The 24839-nt window shown below is 39.0% G+C and overlaps 1 protein-coding gene and 1 long non-coding RNA gene across 2 annotated transcripts in view; one reads left to right on the top strand and one right to left on the bottom strand.

Moving 5' to 3' along the window:
• Positions 1-10888, top strand: part of LOC122540263 (uncharacterized) — a 16880-nt gene extending 5992 nt beyond the window's left edge. Inside the window, exon 4 of the long non-coding RNA XR_015753468.1 lies at positions 9649-10888. This is a non-coding gene — a long non-coding RNA (uncharacterized LOC122540263). The remainder of the gene's footprint in view (positions 1-9648) is intronic.
• Positions 238-24839, bottom strand: szrd1 (SUZ RNA binding domain containing 1). The gene is made up of 4 exons (XM_043675712.2): positions 24575-24839; positions 18456-18505; positions 9618-9866; positions 238-7268 (listed from the first exon to the last, which is right to left on the bottom strand). The coding sequence occupies exons 1-4, from the start codon at positions 24764-24766 to the stop codon at positions 7166-7168; spliced, it is 594 nt and encodes a 197-aa protein (XP_043531647.1). The 5' UTR covers positions 24767-24839; the 3' UTR covers positions 238-7165.

Here is a 24839-nt window from a genome sequence, read left to right as displayed (position 1 = left end):
AAATAAGGTGTTTAACCAGGGCAGGAAGGAAATTAGCTGGTTGAGTAATGCTGAAGTATGGCAGAAGCTACCTAGCACGTTCGATATCCCTTTCATATTCTTAGTCTTGGATACTTTTTTGAAAGCTGTTGTGTCACAAAAATATACTTGCTCCAACAACCCTATTTACATTAATAAATGTTCCTCAAATAAGACAAGGAGCATAACACATCAAAAATAAGGCCAAACTGTTTCAGCTAAACTTATAAAATTTTACTTAAAATATAGTTAACTTTGCCAGTCAGTTATAAACAGAAGTTATACAGAATACATCCAGCACTCAGACGAAACTTTCCTTTTGCTGAACGCTATATAAAAAAGCTGCTTCAAGGGGTCCAGACGATTTTGCAGGATAAAATATAAAATCAAAAGACAGTAGCAAGAGCATCTATTTGTTGATAAAGATGTTACAGGTAATTAAAAACAGTATTTGCACATCTTTCCCAGCCTTCATGCAAATAGGAAGGACTAATAAATTCAACCAAAACAAACTAACACCAAATCCTACAAATGTTACATTGTGTACATTGCCTGTAAATGAAGACAAAATACAGTGATAGACATCTTACCCGACAATAATCTGATAGTCACAACCAAATTTACTTTAGATGTGACTCATTTAGTAATTGTTTACAGCACTAACCTTACAGCACATAAGTGTGTGCCATTCCATCAACTGGAGTGCAACAGTATGTAAGATCCTGATGAGAATGTCATAGAGGAAGCATTTTGTAAGCTTAAAAGGGGCAATTTCTTCATAAAGCTATTCTGTTTGAATAGTCATTCTGATTTAAGTGTCCCATTTAAACATTTACAGATCTTTCAGCTGCTGACTGACCAATTGTGCATTTCTAAAGACTTGTGCAATTCACTAAGTCCCAAGTTCAGTCTACAATTTCATTGTAACAAGTTTTTAGATGGGTGATACTGTGTCATGGCATCATATGCCCAAATAAACCATTTACTACATGTTTTTAATGGGGTGATTATGCCCTTTAAGAACCCCAAACTATACAGCAGAGTTTGTAAATTAAACAAGCTGGGGAAGTTTAAGATAGCTCAGGATCAAATTCCTCAAGCTTCTGTAATTTCCCACTGTCTCATTCAAGTTCAATGACAGCATCTTAAAGCACTAATCTGCAACCATAAAAGCATATGACATGACCATCCATCTGTACCCACCAAGACAATAAAACACGAGAAAAGTCCTGAAGAATGGATAAGTTGTTTTTCTACAAAAATCTGTAAGCGTCACACATTTCTCTGCATTTATAAATGAGATGCAAGCTTAATATTCAAACCAAAAACTCAAGCTGGTTTCCTAATATCATCCTTCTGAATCAGGGCAACTCTTAAATGCATCACGTTCTTAGAAGTAGCAGCAGGACTGACTTAGAAATTGTCAAAGGGAACTGGAGGAAATCAGTGCTGACAGAAGAGTGAACTTTGCTGAAGTTGAAAAACGAATTGTATCAATAGCAATAAAGCAACATACTCCCTGTGTAACAAGCAGAAATGCCACTTGTGAATGTTATTGGTTTGATAAACATCCTTGGTCCTTTTGCTGGCCCACACAGAGGACCATAATAGCATAACATCAGGAAAATCGTTAAGGGGCAGATTTGGAAAAAACTTGATGTACTTGCACACAAAAGACTGTGCTAAACCAATACATAAATCTAAAAGGAACCGTCTACAGAAGCTACACTATACAGTATGACAAGTCTTTCAGCAAAACTCATTGTTCAGTGGTATAAGCTCATTTAAAAGACTAATTTTTTTGTAAATTATTTGATTTTGTCCCCCCACCTCCCCAAGTAAGGAGTATGGTACAGCTCAGTGCTGATATACACATGTAAGTTCTATAATACTTTAATGATTACCCAGGATACTGAAGTTGTACACGCGGTTTCCTGGCAAGTTTCTTCTGCTTTTACACATTTCATATGAGAATAGCATGTATTATACTTCAGATAAATTGAACATCTTCAAACTGGAAATACAATGTGTCAAAAATGAAGCATCTCAGTTACTTGGTGGTTTTTAGTTGGGCTGTTACATCCCTGTAGCAACATTTACAAACCACACAGTATAATAGAAATCATAAGCCCCTTTATTATTGCTTATTAACTAAACCAAATTAAGTGTGGCAACGCTACTATGTGACCTGCTGCCATAGTAACAATCAGAATATTTGAAGAGTTCTACAAATCCACCCCCTGTATTCCAGTTTTTCTGTGAAGTGAAGGTGATGCTCTAATTAGCCATTTTGCTTTGCATTCTGATGTAGCAGCCAATTAGCAAAGTCAAAACTGACAGCCAATTCACAAATCCCAAGTTCAGTCTATAGTATCCTCTGCAGAATCAAAAAAGGCATGGCAAATGATACTGAAGCATAACTCCTCAATGAGGTTCAGGAGGTCAAATGGCTGCATTGTCCCAACCTTCCAATTTGTGTCAAGATGATTGCTAACGAGTGGGTAGGGAAGAGGAGAGAAAGGTAGTGAAAGTGGATAATGATGCCATTTTACATTTAAAATTAGGGATTACCTACATTATCTTCAACAAAACTTAAGTAATTCATTCCTGCAAGTTGCATTCTGCCATGAGAAAAAAAGACAAGTCATTTTAAAAAAAATACTTGGAAGCAAATGAAAAGCTGCAAAGAATTTCCAATATTTTTTCAAATAAGCTTCCTCCCAATCCCCCACACAACATTGCATTTGTTCAAGTTTCTGTAATGACAATGGTAATCACAAAACAATTCATACCCCTCATGACATTATTGAAGTCCCACAATATTTCCAGTCGCTAAATTCCATATGTAACATGTTCCACTATAACCAGTAAAGCACAGCTGCATTCTGCTGACAAGTTTCACACAATTCAGATGCAAGTTGCCCTTAGATTCAATATAAAACAAAAATAAAATCAATCTCAGGTATAAATTTCAATGTCTGTTTTCACTTTGTTTGGCCATTTTGCTAAATGTACTTCTGAACTTGCGTTTTTCATTATGAAAAGAAACCCCTGAACCAGCTACTTCCAGAGTAAAGCCAAGTTCCTTAGTATGCCAATACATCCCCAATATCTGGCTGTTTGAAAGCCCAAATCATGTTGATGTACATCTTTATGTGAATTAAGGTAGAGATCACTGGATTATTTATGAAAATTGCACGTGTCTCTCTCAGAGACTGGTTAAAAAAATCCAGTAATCTGATACAACCAAAGACAGGATTCAGCTTAGTCATGACAGAGGCCCTGATTAAAGTGATTTCCTTAAAAAGGCCCTACAACATCTAAAAGGCCTGAAACACTGCAGAGCACATAGCTGCCTTCGTTGGTTCACAAACTAGCAACTGATCTCACAATGGAACAGAAGCCTTTTCCAACAATTTAAAAGTAACTGGACCAAGTTTGCACCTCTGTAATGATTTCATATGTTTTTTATGATATCTGTGGTAAAGAACAGGTGTTGTGAAACAGAACATTTTCTAAAATGGACACCCTACTCATTCTTATACCCATATTTATATTTTTTCCACTAAACCATTTTTTTTGTTAAACTGGCCAAAAGGAGTACAAAACAGGTCCAGTGACAGTACTATGTTCCAATCACTGTCAATATTGCCTTATATTGTTCATATCACTGGTTTTTATATACTCTCATCTGGGTCAAATTGTACCTTGTGAAAAAAATTCCCAACATTCTGGATGGCACTGCATGTTGGTAACTCTATCACACAAGTTTGTGACGATTGCAAACAGAGTGAAAACCTGATCTTGGAAAAGTTGTATGGAAAGGTAAAGGGCAAAGGTCAGGTAGCAGCACTTTTGAGGGAAGGCAGTATCATCATTATTCTGTAGGCTCTGTTAGCAGATATCAATATCTCTTTCACACAACAGGGAACATTCAACACTTCATTCATGGTTTGAGAGATTTTACAACATGCAAAGGCAACAAGATTCTCAGCATAATGAGGATTCTCACTTAGCTTTATCAAATAGGGTATTTCCCCCAAACCAACCTAGCTTTATCGACTTCCCATTCACAAATTTAATTGACCCAAAACTGATCTTCAACCATTGACTTCTCTTTTATTGTGTGAAGTTGCATCCTGATTTTATTCAGCATACCAATAGTTGTCACTTATCTTTTGCTGATAATGCATAGTATCCAACGTTCTTCAAGCCCATTTTGATTCCTCCAGTCTGAGCAAACTGAACATGGCAGTTTTACTACAGTCCTGCTTACAAGGCTAGTTTTGACTTTGTTACTTTATTTCATTCTGTCCATACAAGTGTTTGCAAACACATTTTCCTCCTTGGCAATTACTCTCAAAACCAAACCCCGTAAACACCAGAATGTTGCACAAAGCATTTCATATCAGTTCTAGCCTTCAGCTATAGTCTACCACGTGTTTGCTATGTTTGTAAACTAGATTTTTTTTGGCTTTGAAATTAATAACTGTAAGAAACAAAACCAGAGCTTGATTTTTTAAAAAAAAAACTAGTCGCCTGATTGTAATTCTGGCTAGGAAACAAAACAATTACTGGCTCGATTAATCCAACTGTGCTTTTACATATGCAAATACTTATCTGTCTTTTCATAGAAATAACTATTGGATGGGGAGGGAGAGTTTTTTTTTAAAAACATTTTCCACCTTCACTTGCATGAAGGCATTTAACTTGGGCTTGGGTATAGTTCCTGACAGTATCTTGTCCAGCTATTGTACTAACTGAATGACATGCATCTTCAGGTTATTTGACTGAAGTAGGTGAGGAAAGGGGAATCAGAAGGAAAAACAGGATTACTGAGCCCGTATCCATTCCACATAGTGAGTAAGTAACCATTGTGAACAAAACCTCTGGCTAAATGTTCCACTACCTATTGCTGGGCACAGGGGCCACTCATATAGTCACCACTGTCTGGCTGATCAAGATTGGATTAGAATCCTGTATACTGCATTGTGCAGCATATAAATCCAAGAACTAGCAGTAAGTTGGAATTTTATGATTGAGAGAACAAATATATTCTGAAGAATCTCAGTCAATTGTTCCAAGTTCATAAACACCATAGATCAAGCGACTGTCAGTCCATTGATTGAGTGAAATGCCAGGTAGTGTGAAAACTCACTAACAACCTCAACAAAAAATAAATTCTATGCTAATACAACAACTGCTGGGAAAGCACTTTGAATATTATTCATTATAAAAGCTTAAAAATATGTTAAGGTCTGACATTTTTCAGTGGGACAGCATTTAAAACCTATTCAACCCCAGTCCAAATCAATTCAGCCATTTTTACTGCCCCAGCCAAGTAATTTGATGGCTTTTGTATTGGGAGGCTAGGCTAGCAGCTGTGCAGGAGTGAGGCGGCTAATTTTTTTTTGCCCCCAAGCAATGGTTGAAATTGAAATCGAAATCTCCAATTAATCTCCTTCACCCCACCCCTCCCCACAAAGCAGTAATTTGTTCGCAGGCAGACATATATAGAGTACACACATACACAAACACATGCGCATTTGCGCAAACACAAGACAAGATGATTCATATGCAAGTCACACAAAAAGTAAATTACATACGTGCCCTGTTAACAATAGATGGACCTAGAAACAGCTTTGTTTTGAAATTCTAGAAAATAAAGGCATTGCCTTGAAAAATACTAAGAGTATGTACTAGTGATGGGCAATAACTGCAACCCCTCGCTTTAGTGTTAGCAGGGCACAGAACGCACACAACACCAGAAGGGAGACAAACAGTACCAAAGTTTCAGGTTCCACTATTTAGCCTCAAGCTTTTCAGCTTCTTGAAAGAACATATAATTTGATTAGAACAATTTTATTTCCCTTTTTAAAAAATTACATTTATTTGTCTTTGTCTTTTTTCTTTTCCTTTCATTTCCTCCCTTCATAAAACTGGGAGGGTTCCAAATAAAATACTTTGAAAACCTTCCCAGTTTCTTACAATACTGTTCTGCACTGACCCACAATGGGAGCAGCAGTAACAATAGACATGGCCATTGCTGAAACATTCTCTTTTCTAAAGAAAGTTTCTACTACTGCAAGTTACATCTATCCTGCAGTTTATACCAAAAACCATCATGCACAAAGCATAGCTGGTGAATTTGAGCATAAGGCAGTGCTGGAATAAGATCACGTGACCACAGCAATATGCAGCTTTCATCTCAAGTGCTACCCTAGTACTCTATTTTTAATCACACCACCATATTAGTTTTGATATTAAAAAATAAATCCTGGGGTTTAGCTGAGATTTGGCCAAACCAGCTAATCACATTCAGGTGGGTGAGATACAGCAACATTTGCAGCCACTATTTGAACTTCTTTTTCCCCACCCCCACCCCAACTAGTTCTTGTTAACCAACAGACTTGCTCACTGTGGATGGGAGGACAGGAATCTGACAGGAATTGGTTACACAACAGACCACTCATTACTGAACACAAGTGTACTCCTTGGTCTACTGTGTCAAACAGCCCAAGCCTGTGGTCCACATTCCTATTGTGGATCATTTCACGTTCTTGTCCTCTTTCTTCAGATTGACGGTTTGAAAAAAAAATTTTAAATACAGCCTATAATAAATAGTTAAAGATGAGCCAACTTTAAAATTGGTGCATTTCTGATGGATTTTTTGACATACTTCGCATAGTGAGATAATTGAAGGACTGTCTTGTGGTACTGGATCAGGTGGGAAGAAACCAAAACAAACCCATAAAGCATGGGCTGTAAATGGACAAACAGCACCCATCACTAATACATAGTCAAAACTCTTTTCTGAAATTAAAAGATAATCTATTGAACATTCTTAAACAGTATTATTGCTGGAGCAAATTTCTGGTTAGAAATGGCACACAATGTATTCTTGGCCAGTCTGAATACAAGAAACCTCCCCTTCACGGTTTCCTTGGAGAGCTCACAGCAGTGTGCCAACCACAGTGGGCGGAGCAGGGGGTCACAGTGCGCAAGGAGAAAAGTCACAGTGGGCGGAGCAAAAGGGGATCACAGTGCAAGAGAAGCAGATCAGGTCCTCTGCTTGAGTCCGTTCTCTCTGTCCAACACTGCACGCTCGGTCCTGGAGAGTTCTGTTCTACACGTTTTAGCCCACGTTTTATCTGCGCTGCTTGAAGCCTTGTGTACCATCAGGGCCCAGGGGCTGTCGAATTACACTGCTCTGTTGTCTGGTCTCCTCCAATTGGGTAATCCTAGTTGGCCTGAAAAAAAAGAATTAATTTTAGATAAAGGTAGTGTTAGAATAGTGCTCAGAATATCGATTTATTGATCACTGACACTATTACAATTAGATTCTGACAGAAGACTAGAGAGATATGTTTTCAACGTTAAAACAATCCAACAAGATCAAGGGTTAGATGTTGCTACGTACTTGAATGATCTGTAAATACGTATAATCCAGTACATTACATGTGATAGTAGTACACAAAATACAAATCATTGAGAGGTGAACTTCGAATACTGACTTCAACTATAGTTTAACCTTAACTATAATTTTTGTTCTTTTCCTCCCAAAAAATCTAAATCAATAATGTTCCTTTCGAGTTTCCTTTTTATCAAATTATTAAACAAAAAAAATTTTAATTACTTAAACGTGAAAATGAAGGAAGCACTTTTTATGGAACATTAGCACAGATGAGCTCCTAAAACTTGCTTGAAAATTGATAACTGTGTTAACATATTTTCAGGCCAATCGAGAACCATCACTCATTTGAGCCATTGTCAGCAATTACATAAAAAAAGACTGCAAACCAATGTTGCTCACTACACATCTCAACAAGAAAATAATACTGGTGCAAAATTATACCAGACAAAAATGATAAACAAAATGATATCTATTATGGATGTGTTTCATTCATTATGATATCTCCCACATACCAAAGGAGCCCCATTTAACAGCACACTAGCATAGGCGCAGTCCAGGAGAAATAGAAGGCTGACCATTTAAAGATGTGTACACTCAAGTTTGGAAGAACTTTCAATGTAATTCAGATTTTCTATGTGCAAAAGAATTGTTTATCATTTAGCCAGTTTTCACTTAAACAGGACAGACTGGTGCAAGTCTCTTATAACATGATCAGAACTTTTAAAAACTGACCTGGTTCTACCAAAAAGGATCTGCTTATGCAGGTATGGAGGGATATGGACCAAATGCAGGCAAATGGGACTGGACTGATTGTGAAAACCGGGTGGCATGGACAAGTTGGGCCGAAGGGCCTGTTACCATACTGTAGACCTCTATGACTCAGAACCAGTGTCCCATTTCTCATCCATTAAACATTAGGATCAAAACATGGAGTAGTGATTGCCTGTGACAGATTTAATTCTCAAATCACTTATGGATAAGGGAGCCAAATCAAACAAGAATCTAGGCTAAATAATTTACTTCAATGATCACAGCTCTCAAAACAAAAACCAGAGGCCTTCAGTACTAAGAGTCTTAACCCCAGCAAGGAAGTCTCATCTTCAGAAAAGAGAAGGAAAATATTTAATGCAACTTATAAAAGAGTTATCATGCTACCTATATAAAGGCAATTAATTGGCAAACAGAGCTGAAAACATAGATTGCTATTTAAGTCTACCAAATTGGGAAACAAGTCAGACTGGGTGACTGCTTTGCAGAACACCCAAGTTCTGTCCATTATAATCACCTCAAACTTCCAGCTGCTTGCCACTGCAATACATCATCTCTCTCTGGCACTTTATGCCAGGACCCAATAGCTACAAAATAGAAGTGGGAACAACAAATTTTACTTATCCTCTTCCCGTTGATGGTGTTAGTTTAATCCATTGTGAACAAGGAACAAAATGACAACACATAACAGCTGTCATCTTAAAGGAGACCTGCGTGAACCTTACTCATTTCTGCAGACAGCACCACATAACTAACCAATGATATGCGGGGTTTTGTCATATCATTTTTGTTACCTCTGACCATAACTGGAAAGGCTCTCCCCAAATCTATTCGTGATTTACCAGTAAACTAATTTTTCACTCAAAAGTCAGCTCTTGGCAGAAAGCACATGATAGGCTCAAATGAAAGTAAATGCAAATATGATAAATTGACTGTAGAAGTCGGAGACCAGTCAATGAGCTACTTACTATAGGCACTAAAAATCTGAAATAAAGATAATCAAATATTGGAAAGTAAGCAGATTATAAGCAGAAACTGTGGAGACAGAACTGTCAGACTGGAAAAAGAACTGTATTTGCTTAAAAGCTATTAGAGATAGAAAGGGGATAATAGAATAGGGAGTACAGAAGAGAGTATCCATGATGGGGTATAAGGCAGAAAAATTAAATATCCAAAGGGATGATGATGATCATGCAAAGCAAAAATGAGATAGTAAGAGCAATTAAAGAAAAAAGGCATAAATGGGACAGTGTACAATTATCACCAACTATAAACGCAGTTATGTCAATAGTGTGGTAACACATTCATAAACTCATCCAACAAATGACTAAATGGCTGCTAGTCTCAATTTGAGTCATTTACTTTAAATGGATTAAAACAGAACTTAAGAGGATGCATCCCTTGTCCTGTCATTTACCTGTCTGTATTAGTTTTATCTTCTTCTTCAGGACTTGCACTCCCCAAGATCCGTTTCCGAGCTTCTGCGTATTCAGCTTCTCGCTGGGCCAGCGATTTGACTTGTGGAGGTGGTCTTGTGGTGGAGTTGGGTGTGCTGACTACCCCATTACTCGTCGGCCTCTTCAAAATGCGGATTTGTGGAGCACAGGGCGTTGGATGGAGGTCATCCTGTATGACGATGGGAACCTTAGGCGTCAGCTTCGATTTTCTGTTTGAAAATTTTAAAAAAACTTTGATGTTCCAGAATAGCATTACACTCCCTCAAGAAAAAGAAACTTGTCAAACATAAGAAGGAGACAGTGTAAAACTGGGAGACAAGAACAGAAATGGAAGTCTTGCAGGAATGCTGTGCTGAGGAATAATGGCAGCATTCATGCAAAATGGAGTTGTGACATAGTGCATTGGCAATTACCCACAAATGGTGTGCTCTCACCCTTCATGTTTTCCTCTAAACACAAAAGTAATTTTTGTTATAAACAGCTAATTCAGAAAAGCAAGGCCTATTCAATGGCTCAGATTCAGAAGGTTCCTGTTTTGTACTGAATTTGCCATTGTAATTTCTCTGTTCAGACACCCCAAAATCTAAGCAGTTTTGATGCCATATTTACTATACCTCTAACCTCAGATTATTAGCATTTCTTAATCTTCATAATTACAAAGAAATGACATACAGAAAAAGATACTTTGCTCCTCCCACCCTATCCCACATAAGCTGCAGTAGCTTGTGCTTAGTAAATATACTCCCCACCCAAAACCATATGATCTGAAGTGATTCTTAATTATTGGTAGCAGTCATTAACGGTCAGGCAGGAAGATAGGGGAAGTGAATCACAAGCAATCAAACCACTTGTTACAACCGATTAGACTTCATAGTTTATTACTGGGAAAGAAATAGGTTTTAATTTTGCAATGTAGGAGCTCCCACAGCTATGTTCCTGGTAAGTTGGATTGTACACTTATATAGAGGACAGGAGTGTCAGATTCCAAAGTAGAGATTTACATGTTGCTGAAGGAAAACAATGCTTTTGATTAAATGCACAAACACCATTCTATAGTCAAGGGTTGAAATCAAAATTTAATTGCTCTTCAGTTCACAGAATCCCAACAGCCTTTTAATTTTTTGTTGTATTACTTGGTACACTCAAAAGGGAAAAAGACAATCTGATTAATCTATTTTGAATTGATGCACAAATATAAATGGAAAATAAACTGCCTCCATCAAGAATATCATATGATATGTTGGTTATGCTCATTATTTGGATGTCATCAGTGACTCTCACTTTCAGTGGTACACTTCTGGCCCAGAGAAACAAAACTTGACAAACTTCAGGCCATCATGTTGCATCTACCCAAATATGTTCAGTACTAAGCAATCTAACTACTCGGATAGATAATCTCTACATTTTGATATAAACAATGACTGCAGATGCTGGAAACCAGATTCTGGATCAGTGGTGCTGGAAGAGCACAGCAGTTCAGGCAGCATCCGAGGAGCAGTAAAATCGACGTTTCGGCCAAAATCCCTTCATCAGGAATAAAGGCAGAGAGCCTGAAGGGTGGAGAGATAAGTGAGAGGAGGGTGGGGGTGGGGAAAAAGTAGCGTAGAGTACAATAGGTGAGTGGGGGAGGGAGGGTGGAGTGGATAGGTAGAAAAGAAGATAGGCAGGTAGGACAAGTTATGGGACAGTGCTGAGCTGGAAGTTTGGAACTAGGGTGAGGTGGGGGAAGGGGAAATGAGGAAACTGTTCAAGTCCACATTGATGCCCTGGGGTTGAAGTGTTCCGAGGCGGAAGATGAGGCGTTCTTCCTCCAGGCGTCTGGTGGTGAGAGAGCGGCAGTGAAGAAGGCCCAGGACCTCCATGTCCTCGGCAGAGTGGGAGGGGGAGTTGAAATGTTGGGCCACAGGGCGGTGTGGTTGATTGGTGCAGATGTCCCAGAGATGTTCCCTAAAGCGCTCTGCTAGGAGGCATCCTAGGGTGGGAAGAGGTGTAATCCAGGTAGCTGTGGGAGTCTGTGGGTTTGTAAAAAATGTCGGTCGTCATTAATGGAGATGGAGAGGTCCAGGAAGGGGAGGGAGGTGTCAGAGATGGTCCAGGTAAATTTAAGGTCAGGGTGGAATGTGTTGATGAAGTTGATGAATTGCTCAACCTCCTCGCGAGAGCACAAGGTGGCACCAATGCAGTCATCAATGTAGTGGAGGGGAGTGGTGCCAGTGTAATTACGGAAGATCGACTGTTCTATGTAGCCAACAAAGAGACAGGCATAGCTGGGGCCCATAGCTACCCCTTTGGTCTGGAGGAAGTGGGAGGATTTGAAGGATGCTGCCTGAACTGCTGTGCTCTTCCAGTACCACTAATCCAGAATCTTTACATCTTATCCATCTTTCATTTTTTCAGCTCAACCATCACCTCTAAAGCCACTGGAAATTCTTACTGTTAATTTTTGTTTTTGATTATTGGGAGATTCTTCAGGGATATGGTCAAATGAGAATCTAACAATAAAACAAGCAGATACCTCCCTCTCACCAGTCCCTGCCCAAACCTTCATCCCACTCCAAACATCCCACAAAAAGTTCTTTCTCCTGTTTCTTTCTTAAACAATTTTTCATTCTAGGATCCTTAAATTTATGTCCACCTGTCAGATTGCTGCACATTTTCTGAAAATTGTTGAATGTAGCAACAGAAATAATGGCCTTTTATTTGGAAGGGAAATATGAGTCCATCAAGATTAACAAGCTTTTCTTCAGAGAGGAGCTTGAAAAGCTCTTGTTGTGTGGCCTAGATTACGCGACTAGAAAAAAAGCAAGATTAGAAATCCCCAAATTTTTTGAGATGTTAATTTTTTTAATGTAAAAATTCCCCTGTTTTCATGTTGATTTTGGGATTCAAGGTTCTATCCCTGCTACCATTTTTCAACTATTGTCAACACAATGGCTGTCATATTTTGCCATGTCTTTCAAATCCTGCTAGGGAGAGCCTCACTCTGTTTACAAAAGAGTCACACCTTGTTTCAGAGATGTGTAATACTTCTGAACAGGTTAATTAGAAAATTTCTACAACAGCTAAGGATGCATATGTGGTTACCTTCCCAGAGTGCCAGGTTATTTTTAAAATGTGATTCTTCTGAGCTAATTTATACATACACACTACTAAACACTAAGTCCACACTGGGCCTTGTTAAGAAATATAGTGTGTTACTTAGTGCAATAGCACACACTTCACAAAAAAAACCGTATATTTACTGAGTGTCTCATCACTTAGGACTTATCAAATTATTTCACAAAGAATTACTTTTAAAGAGTTGTAAATATTGGGTAAGAGAGCTAGCCGATTTCCCACAACAACTGGTTAGCAATGTTGGATCTCATGGAATACAGGGAGGACTTGCCATTTGGATTCAGACCTGGCTCAAAGGTAGAAGACAGAGGGTGGTGGTGGAGGGTTGTTTTTCTGACTGGAGGCCTGTGACCAGTGGAGTGCCACAAGGATCGGTGCTGGGTCCATTACTTTTCATCATTTATATAAATGATTTGGATGTGAGCATAAGAGGTACAGTTAGTAAATTTGCAGATGACACCAAAAGTGGACAGCAAAGAAGGTTACCTCAGATTACAACAGTATCTTGATCAGATGGGCCAATGGGCTGAGAAGTGGCAGATGGAGTTTAATTTAGATAAATGCAAGGTGCTGCATTTTGGGAAAGCAAATCTTAGCAGAACTTATACACTTGGTGGTAAGGTCCTAGGGAATGTTGCTGAACAAAGAGACCTTGGAGTGCAGGTTCATAGCTCCTTGAAAGTGGAGTCACAGGTAGATAGGATAGTGAAGGCGGCGTTTGGTATGCTTTCCTTTATTGGTCAGAGTATTGAGTACAGGAGTTGGGAAGTCATGTTGCGGCTGTACAGGAGATCGGTTAGGCCACTGTTGGAATATTGCGTGCAATTCTGGTCTCCTTCCTATCGGAAAGACATTGTGCAACTTGGACGGGTTCAGAAAAGATTTACAAAAATGTTGCTAGGGTTGGAGGATTTGAGCTATGGGGGAGGTTGAATAGGCTGGGCAGTAATCCCTGGAGCGTAGGAGGCTGAGGGATGACCTTATAGAGGTTTACAAAATCATGAGGGGCATGGATAGGATAAATAGACAAAGTCTTTTCCCTGGGGTCGGGGAATTCAGAACTAGAGGGCATAGGTTTAGGGTGAGAGGGGAAAGATATGAGAGAGACCCAAGGGGCAATATTTTCATGCAGTGGGTGATACGTGTATGGAATGAGCTGCCAGAGGAAGTGGTGGAGGCTGGTACAATTGCAACATTTAAAAGGTATCTGGCTGGGTATATGAATAGGAAGGGTTTGGAGGGATATGGGCCGGGTGCTGGCAGGTGGGACTAGATTAGGTTGGGACATCTGGTTGGCATGGACAAGTTGGACCAAAGGGTCTGTTTCCGTGTTGTACATCTCTATGACTAAATCTCAAACAGCAATAGATTAAGTATTAATTTGTTTTTAGTTGTGATATTTGCAAAAGATGGTACAGATAATGGAAGGCAACATTGTTGCCTCTACAGCATTTCATTAATACTCAATAATGAATTAGCAGATTATGTTCTCAAACTCTAGTCAAATGATTGCTATAAATTGAGCTAAGATTACATTTACTTGCTAGGGAAATGGATAAGGTAAATGAGAACTTTTGTGATGAGTTTCATTAATCTATCACAATTCGTAGACAATTCCCACCGAAGGAGAATTCACCATAAGGCAGATAACCTACCAGAACCAAAAAGTCATATTTCAAATTAAAAGTAGTCCCAGCACATATGAAGACACTTTAAACATGTCTAACTTGCTAACTAGAGAATATAAAAGGTGCCTGTTTGTACTAACTTCTTCTATGAATTAGTCCATGTAGTTTCCATCCCTTCCTTCCTGAGAAGGCGATCACAAGTGCTGGGGTTCAGCAAACTAAACTTAGACAAATATCAAAACCTACAGCCACTTTAAAAATCCTTTCACCGAAGCACAATCCCATTACAATATCAATGCTAGTCTACACATTCCAACAGGAACCCAGGAGATAAAAATCAAAAGCAATAACTGACTCACTTTACCTCATCCCATTCCCAAGTGCAATTCACTGAAACCAACCGTAGAGACTCCAACATTTTTCAAATTAACGATCCACAAGCTAATTTAGAGAAAATGTCATTGAATGTTCACAAGATAAAAGGAGACCACTGAGTCTGCTGTATCTATGCATACTAAGAGTAACTAAACTCTTCCCTGCTTTTTCCCTTTGGGCCTTTTAATTTTTTTTCTAAAACGATCAACTTTTTTTTTAAAGTCTTGATCAAATTTTCCTCTGTAGAATAATGCACTATTTGAGAGGCTAATCATTCAAAACATGTTCCCTCATTTTGCCTTAGCTCTTTTGTAATTCATCTTAGGTCAAGGTCGTTAGACCTCAACCCTTTGTCAGGACACTTACTCCTATCTACTATCGTACTCATGATTTTGAATACCATTAAATCTCTTCCTCCTTCAGAGAAAGTTTAGAAGAACACTTTTTCCTCCCCAAATGAAGTCTTCATCCTAGAAACTATTCTGCATCATCTGTAATTAATAGCTTCATATTTTTCCTGAAGCCCAGTGCCCAGAATTAATGAACAGATCTGTTGAAGACAAATGTGGAACTTATGAACTCTCGTTATAGCTTTCCTTGCTTTGGAGCTTTTATGCCCATTGATAAAGAAAAAGATGCTATGTCTCGTTAATTTTCTCAACCTGCCTGCACTCAATGAATTTGTACAAAGTTATTCCAAATCTCTCTGCTCCTGCACTTCCTTTAGAATTTGTTCCTTTCTACTAAGTTACCCTTCCTAATACTTCCTCTCAAAATGTGCCATTTCCTTCTTCTATGCATTAAATTTAACCTGCTTTCTGCCTATTTCATGAATCCAAATGTTTTCCCTCAGTGACAGTACTTCCAAGTTTTGTACCATTTACAAAATTTGAAATTGTGCCTTGCACACCCAAGTCTAAGTTATCAAGAGATCAGAAAATGCAGTCGCGTAATAGATATACCATCTTCTATTTAAAACCAAAGCATTCATCACTATTTTCTGCCATTTAGCCAACTTTTGAATCTATGCTCTCGTTGCCCCTTTTATTCCAGACTTCAACTTTGTTGACTAGATAAGTACTTTATCATATATCTTTTGAAATCCAAGTACACCACATGACTCACCAAACCTCTTTTCTCAAAAACCTCGAGCAAATTAAAAGACTTTACCTTTAAAATGTCTGGCTTTCCTTAATGGATCCATAATTGTGCAAGTAACTATTAATTTTGTTCTGAACTATTATTTCTAAATATTTCCCAATACTGAGGTAAGACTGACTTCTAGTTTCTGGACTTATTTTTGCACTTGTTTTTGAACAAAGATGCAATGTTTGCAATTCTTTAGTTCTCTTGATACCAACTTTTTGAGGGACTGGAAAAACCATAGCTAGTAAGCCCACAATTTCCATCCTTCCTTCCTTACATTTCATCAGTTCTAGTGACTTATTAACTTCAGGTACAGTCAGCATGTATCTTTCAACTTTCAGCCCTTCTGGTCAAGGGCTATCCTTTGTTTCATAATGACTTTGGAAGTATCATCTTCTTTGGCAAAGAAGATGCAAAATACTCATCTAGCTCCTCTGTCATGTCCTCCTCCTTCAAGCACAAATAGGCCTTTAATACAAGAGCATGATTGCATGGAAAAGCAGGGCAAACAAGGTCCAGAATGGCTATTTCCTGCAGCTACTAATTATGCTGTTAAGTTTTTAAATCCTCTTTTTGGTTGATTGTTACTATTCTTAGTATCAAATGCACCATTCTTAGCAAGAGGGATATTCTTAGAGACATACCTTAAGAAAAGTCTTTTGAAAAAGTTTATATTTTTACTTCACTTTTTGTTAACTCTTAAAAAAGTAATATAGTTGGTCAAGCATTGCATTCCTTTATAAAAATGTGCTGTTACTTTTTCATTTCACAAATTTTTTCAGATTACATTTGAGTAAAGATTTTAAACATTTTTTTTAAACACCAACTGGCCTATAACACCTTGGATTTGTTCTATGTCTCTTTGCAAAATAATAAGCCCCATATTAAGCATGTTTGTTCTTTCTCTCGTTACGCAATTAATTTGGACCCAAGGTTTCATCCTTTCTTGGGTTTGTTTAGTTTATCTCGCAGTCAGAGGTCTAAAGAATGCAAAAAAGCCATTCAGTCCAACAAGTCTTTACCAATCAAAAAACAAACAATCACCCAACTAATGTAAACCTATTTCCCAGCATCATTATTATTGAGGTCCCTTGCACAAGGATGACACTCTTCCATCCTTAAGGGAACTCTGTACAGATCGATACAGCAACCATGGGCTGTTACACTTGCGGGAGGTGGTGGTCAGAGAAGGGGTGAGTGGGACATTGGTATGGTAACATGCTCCTTTCACTCTTTGTGCCTGGATTCCATTTTTCCCTGATGGCAAGTCTCAAGGTGCTCAACACCTTCCTGAATGCTGCTCCTCCATTTTGGTCAGTCTTGGACCAGTGATTCCCAGTGTCGGTGGGAATGCAGCACTTTGCTAGTGAAGTCTTGAGAGGATCATGAAGCTCTTCCTCTACTCACCTAGGGCTCATCTGCCATTTCAGAGCTGGGAGTAGAGCACTTGCTTGGGGAGTCTCGTATTGGTCATGTGGACAACGTGCCCAGCCTATCATAGGTTCTCAGTTCCTCAATGCTGAGGAGGACACTGGTGTTGGTGTGTTTTTCTTCCCAGCGGATTTGCACGATCTCATGCAAGCAGCATTAGTGGTACTGCTCCAGTATCTTGAGGTGTCTGCTGTAGACACTCTGTCTCAGAGCCAAAAAGGAGGGCAGGAATCACCACAGTTCTGTAAACCATGATCCTGACGTTGGATCTGTTGTTCTCGAACACACTTTTCCTCTGTTGGCCAAAGGCTGCACAGTACCATCTGAAGCTCTTGCTTACATTGCAACTCCAGGGTAAGGTAATCTCTACATTTATATTGTGTGATTAGTGGGAACTGTAGTCTGTGACCCTCTTAATAATACTCAGTTTAATACTCCATTTCCATTATTTATAGGTAAATATCAGAATCGGAAAACTCCATCTGGACAGTAGTTTTAGAAAGTCAATTACGATTTTCCAAAGTATGTTTCTTTCCCAAATGTTTTCTGTCTCTCTCTCCTCTCACCTTATTCTGGTGAAAGTTCCATTAGCAGTATCAGACTTTAATGCAAGTGTAGACACTAATCTGCAGCAAAATATCTGGTCATGAAGACCAACAATCATGTCTGATTTTGTTCTCTTTGCACAGTAGATATGCAATTTTTCCAGTCAAGGTCATTGATATGATTCAGGTACCTGAACCCTGGCTGACTTTTCACCTAGTTAGTTAACACGCAGTAAGAAACCAGTTACAGAAGAAAGCACAACCGAAGGACATTAAATGAAAAACAAAATCAAAACAAATTACAAAGAACATCTTTACTCAAAGACGATAAATATCTAAAGGAGATGATCTTTGCAAAACCAAATTCAATTTAGATTGGCTACCATGTAGAAGATTTGGGATGAGAGGATGAGAGAAGGTGATTTCGCACTCCTGAATTGATAATGGCAGTGCTGACTAGGAACTTTCCACAATTTTACATATTAGGGTGCTTAGCATCGATTCTTTGAGGGTTCCGATAAAAAACGTTACTGACTAATTTAGGAATGTAACTTACTTTTCCTTCTGTTGAATCTTTAGTTTTGCCTCCAGTCGCCGATCTATTTCCTAGAAGTAAAGGAAAACATGTTTCTAAGTATCGACACAACTACCCTGTAAAACAATATTCAGCTGAAAACCATGCCACAGAAATGGAAACAAAGTCAGGTAATGATCAACCAAAGTAGATTAGCTGGCTTGCAAATATGTTAAGCAGGCTAATAAATATGAAAGCCAAAAAAAAAACTATATTTCACCAAAAAAAATCCTAAACAGATTAGGCAAATGCTAGTTTAGAACACTGAAAATCTTGCCTTAATTGAAACTGAAACCTGCCTGTGATTTTGAAGCATGGCACATGACAGAATGCAGCTTGCATTTTGATTTATGGCCATTTTAAAAATAGAAAACGAAAGGCACTTGGGATAGCAAGCATGATGCAACATTAGTTATATCAATATGATTGGTAAAGTGCTGCAGATATAGTGAAATGTCTCTCTCCCAGAAAGAAGAAAGGTTGTCTTTCAGCGCATTCACACTTCACAATGCAACTCCGTACTAATTTTAAACTTGGATTGCAAACTGATAATGAATGTGTCTTCAAATTGCAAAAGGAGGTGGAGCAGGACTCCAGGGATTCTCACTGTTCTAGCAATTCTACCCAGACCCTACAATTATACTAAAAAGCTAATTAGGTTAGAATATCAGATACTGGTAAATTAGTGACTTCTTTTGTAAATGATTTATCAACAGTACATCTCTACACCATTAAATAGCTACTTTGCACACATCAGTTATTCAACTAGGTTTGTCAAGGGCAAGCCTAGCACTTTCCTTATTCAATAACTGCACTGGCAGTACCATCTCCTGACCCCAGAGACACAAAGGCCAATTAAAGAATTCCTCTAAATAAAAAAAATTGATAATAAATATATTTTAACAAAGAATTCCTCTATATTAAAAGGAGACTGCAAATCATTGATCGCCTTCCATTTCAAATCTAAATGTCATACACTGCTAGCATGTGTGTTTAATATATAAACTGTACAGAAGTGGAGAGTATTTGCACAGGAATAAAACTATTAAAAAAGTATTGTTTTAGCTCAAAAAGACAGCAGTCCAACCAAAATCAGTACCGGACAAACTCGGTAACAGCATCTGTGGAGTGACATGCACAATTAATGTTTCAAGTTCAATTCTTCAGTCATTCTAAATTAACCTGTTGTTGAGGGGACTCCAAACTCTGGTAATGTCCAGGCATGAAAATTATTGACATTTTCCATACTGTAAATGTCTTTGTAACCTTTATTAAATATCTTCCCCTTACTTAGGTGCAGTTCCATAATATATAGTTCCTCAGATCTCTTTTTCTATGCGCTGATACTTAACTGATAATATAAGCTTTACAGTTGTGTAGTACTTTTGTTACTGAACTTTAATCCAGAGGCTAAAAAGATTTAGTGAAATAATTAGATTCTCTCCAAAAGCTAGCATCAATAACGATGACCGGATTGTCATAACAATCCAATTGGCTTACTAATGTCTTTTAGGGAAGGAAATCTGTTGTCTTTGCCCAACCTGGCTTATATTGGTCTGCAGACCCACAGTTATGTGGGTAACTCCTAACCTGGTCTCTGACATGGTCAGGAAAGACTCTCAAAACAGCAACTCAACAGTAAAAGGCAAAAATTCTAGTTACGCCTCCATCCTACAAAAGAACTTTAATGAATGGTTTCACTATGTTGTGGTTGAATGTGCTTTTGCTACTTTCCATTAACCCAGTTGCATCAGGACTATCACTCTCCCACTCATCACACACCATACTCATTTTTTCTGATAAATCTACTCCACATTCCTTTCCTTGCAGATGACATGCCCTTCGTACTCTCAAGCATCGCTTATCCTGCAGTGGTGCTTAAATCACTGTACCTAGATTTCCTCAATGTCCCTTTGTTTGAGGAAATGGGTTGGGGAAGTAGTTATGCTTATTTTAAATCTTATTCTAGACTATTACTATTATTTTGCGTTTGGTGAGATAAAGAAAAATATGACAACAGAATGATGCCCAGACCGACAAGGGGTCTCCATCTCAATCTTCCCAACCAGTCATCTTTGATGAGATAACAGCCCTATGGTCTGGTAGGAATATGGCAACATTACTTACTACTCAGTCTGGCAGCATTTGTGCAGAGAAAGAGTAAATGTTCTAAACCAATGACCTTTCATTAGAACGGACAGTTCACCAGTTATGATGAAAGATTATCGATCCGAAACTTTAGTCATGTTTCCCTCACCAGAGATGCACCAAGACCTGAGAATTCATGTTTACTGGTTTTGTTGCAGAGCAAACCTGAACTAAATGCCCAGTTTCTACATGATTGCATTCCGCCATCTTTGATAACACAGCTTTCAAAGAATTTAGACACATTTCACATTAAACTCTTTCTTACAGTGTTCTTTAACGTCAGCTTGACTCAACTGGTACAGTCTTCTCAAATTTAAAAGTTTGCAGGTTCAAATCCTACTCCAGAATGAGCACATGTAATATCTGACATAGCAGCGAAGGAATAGCTGCACTGCTGGAAATGCTGTTGTTCAGAGAAAAGTAAACTATTTGCACTAGTTAAAAAGGTCAGGGAGTTTGCTTCGTGCCTGACCTATAGCATTCATAGTGTCATAGAGATGTACAGCACGGAAACAGACTCTTCGGTCCAACCCATCCAAGCCGACCAGATATCCCAACTCAATCTAGTGCCACATGCCAGCACCCGGCCCATATCCTTCCAAACCCTTCCTATTCATATACCCATCCAAATGCCTCTTAAATGTTGCAATTCTACTAGCCTCCACCACTTCCTCTGGTGTACGTACCACCCTCTGCATGAAAAAGTTGCCCCTTAGGTCTCTTTTATATCTTTCCCCTCTCATCCTAAACCTATGCCCTCTAGTTCTGGACCTCCCCCATCCCAGGGTAAAGACTTTGTCTATTTATCCTATCCATGCCCCTAATGATTTTGTAAACCTCTATAAGGTTGCCCCTCAGCCTCCAACACTCCAGGGAAAACAACCCCAGCCTGTTCAGCCTCTCCGTGTAGCTCAAATCCTCCAACCTTGGCAACATCCTTTTAAATCTTTTCTGAACCCTTTCAAGTTTCACAACATCTTTCCGATACGAAGGAGACCAGTAATACACGCAATATTCCAACAGTGGTCTAACCAATGTCCTGTACAGCTGCAACATGACCTCCCAACTCCTGTACTCAATACTCTGACCAATAAAGGAAAGCATACCAAACACCTTCTTCACTATTCTATCTACCTGCAACTCCACTTTCAAGGAGCTATGAACCTGCACTCCAATGTCTCTTTGTTCAGCAACACTCCCTAGGACCTTACCATTAAGTGTATAAGTCCTGCTAAGATTTGCTTTCCCAAAATGCAGCACCTTGCATTTACCGGAATTAAACTCCATCTGCCACTTCTCATTTAACCATCCTAACTAAAAGCAGATCAACTGTTTATTCGTCTGTTGCTGTTTGCAAATTTTGCTGCAGAATACAGACTGCTACATATCACAACATACCAGTCATTGCATTCAAAATTAACTGTACACAAAGCACCTCAGAATAGCTGTATGATATGGTATCAAGTTGTTGCAAGTCCTTCAATTCTATACAGCTCAAGGACAGAATATTGTTGCTCTTATTTCCCACACCGGTTATCATCTTTGCCAAACACTACACTGGGTTTCACCAATCTAACTGAAAATTCAAACCATTCAACCTTTCAGAGTACTAGTAGTACTGAGTTCTAAGTGTTCTATATCAGAAATAGGATTACAATGGATGTCTTGTAGACAGTATCACCTCGTCGGAAACCATGTTGCCACATTCTCATTTGAGTTTATAATGCCTGCAATGGAATCTGTTAAATGAACATATCATTCTAGTGGATAATAAACAATGTTGAAGTTAATTATATTGCTCTGGCATTGCCTTGCTTATCCACATGCCACAAACCACACCAGAAGTTGGCAAGATTCTATTCAGCAACAATAAGTTATCCAGTTCTATTTCCTAATGCATTGAATAACAGCAACTATCAGACAGTCAAAACCATTGTTCCAAAGACAACTTTGATTCTCAACTACAGGGATAACTTTAAAAGGTAGCTCACACATTTTGGTGGCCATTACAGGACTAATCTCAGTGATGCTGTCAACTTTAAAATCGTTATGGAGCAATCTCAAGGGTGCACTTAAGCAAGCAGACATCTCTATTGATTTTAAATGCTGACAGCTTGACAAAGTGGTCGTGAAAGAGAACAAATATTACTATGACCAAGCTCCATTACCGGAACACCGTAAGTTTCTTTAAGAGAATGAAAGATCATCTATCACATTACGCTGATATTTGTACAAATTGTATTGCTCTCTGAAGCTATTCACGAATAAACTGGGGATATTGCACCTTTTAACACAAGGTGGCATATTTAACACAAGCATGTTATTCTAAGGACTCAACCTGGTGTATTTCCCTTTATATTACTCACAGCCTCAAGGGTGCTCTGAACTATGAGCCTTCATCCTTAATCTGCGCAAATTACTTGAGAAATAGCATCGACCAATTATAGCATTAAATGTGCCTTCCCTAATATTCTCTGGCCCTGACCACTCAGGTGGACATGGGGAGGGTCTCCAGGAAGACATACCAAAGAAGAATTTGACCTATTTTTAGTGATGCAACATCAGATAGAACCACCAGAACAAGTTTATAATGTGCAAAGAATCAAGACAATCACAAATGGTAGGTCCTAAAATAGTTTTAAATTGATTGCATAATGACTTTAATTATATTTTTTTAAAAAACTGACTGATTTATTTGCCTATAGATCAGTGCAGTCAGAATTTTGTCTAGGAAGTGGCAGGTGGATTTCTCAGCTTATTGGCCTTTCTGCCAACAAGGAAACAGCTTTTTTATGGAAAACAAAAGGAGAATTTATTTTTGAGATATACCTTTTGAACAACTTATGAAATATATCAACTTTGATTAATAATTAAATGATTGCCACTTGTCCCTTCAATTAGTGCAGTCAACATTGGAAAATCTGTCATAAAACTTCATGTAACATGACTATTGACACTTGGCATACTCTGCGTCAAAAGATGTATTTCTGTATGCAATACCATAAAGATTTAATTCTAGTCCACCACAAATACAATACAGCTTTATTGCATAATGTGTTTAAAGAGAGAGGACTAGTTCTTCCTACACATTGCGAAGGTTGAACAGGATTCTGAAGCTGCCGTGTCAAAAATAATTAGATTTGTGAATTTGAAGAGTGGGTTGCTTACATGGTGGTGGTGGCGGTAGCAAGTCTTTTTTTTGTACTTTATTCCCATTGCAGAAATACAATCCCTGCTTCCTTGAAAAAACACCCTAGAAACTTCGGTCGTTAAATAATGTCGACGGAAAGAGGTAAAATAAACCGAAAGATATTTGGTTCGCAATCCTGGTACCGAAAGTACTGTCTTCAAACCCGTGAACTCCACAAGTTCTCCCAATGTAATCTGATTTTAAATCCCAAACCTCAACACCATCCCACAACTAAGCCCTACACTAATTTATTCTGAGGGGCACTTCTTTTTCTAATTACTGCCACTGGAAAAAAATAATTCTCGCCTCAATTTCTCAAGATGCAGAAGTTGAAGGTCAGCTTGTCCATTTCTGGGAGTTGGCACTGACTTTGGCACCCGTTGCAGTGGTTAGATTACCTCTATCGCTTTGGAATCTGCATCACTCGCTCCCAATGCCTTTTCTGGTCATGTTACAATATTCAGTCTCCCTCCTGGTGTCGACACTGATTTCCCAGTAGAGTGTGTTATGGTTACAAGTTATTAAAGACCTGGATTTTGACCTACTCAATTGCCCCCTCGCTCTCTTTCTCTCTCATGCCACTCCCCTTGCTACCGAACCCCACACTTGTGGCCCGACACTCACAGGGACCCTTTAACTGTTGCACGTTGCTCTTCTACTTAACTCTCGGACCTTGCGAAAACAGCCTCACCGCATCAACAAATCATGAAGCCTGTTTAGAAGAAACCCCAGCCTCACCATGGCTTCCTCCGCCGTTCCTTACCCCACTATCGGCCGCTTCCTCCCAATTATCCGCGATTTCCTCATCTTCCATCTTAGCTTCTCGGCTCACTCGCCCCCAGTCGCACAGCGCACGCGTAGAGTTCTCTGCACGCAGGCGCAGGGCTCCACCGGCCAATAATGCACAGGCGTCCGACACGGCACCAGGGTGCCAGAGAATGACGGACTCACGCATGCGCGGTGCTCTCTGTCCCCCGGTGAGATCCTTTCAGCGGCCCAGCTCAGGCGCATGCGCCCTGGCGACTGCG

Source organism: Chiloscyllium plagiosum, unplaced genomic scaffold (assembly GCF_037043375.1).
Source record: "Chiloscyllium plagiosum isolate Xiang-an unplaced genomic scaffold, Cpla_swu_hap1 HiC_scaffold_37, whole genome shotgun sequence".
Classification (NCBI taxonomy): domain Eukaryota; kingdom Metazoa; phylum Chordata; class Chondrichthyes; order Orectolobiformes; family Hemiscylliidae; genus Chiloscyllium; species Chiloscyllium plagiosum.
Note: the sequence above shows the minus strand (reverse complement) of the source record. Positions and strands in the feature narration are given on the sequence as shown.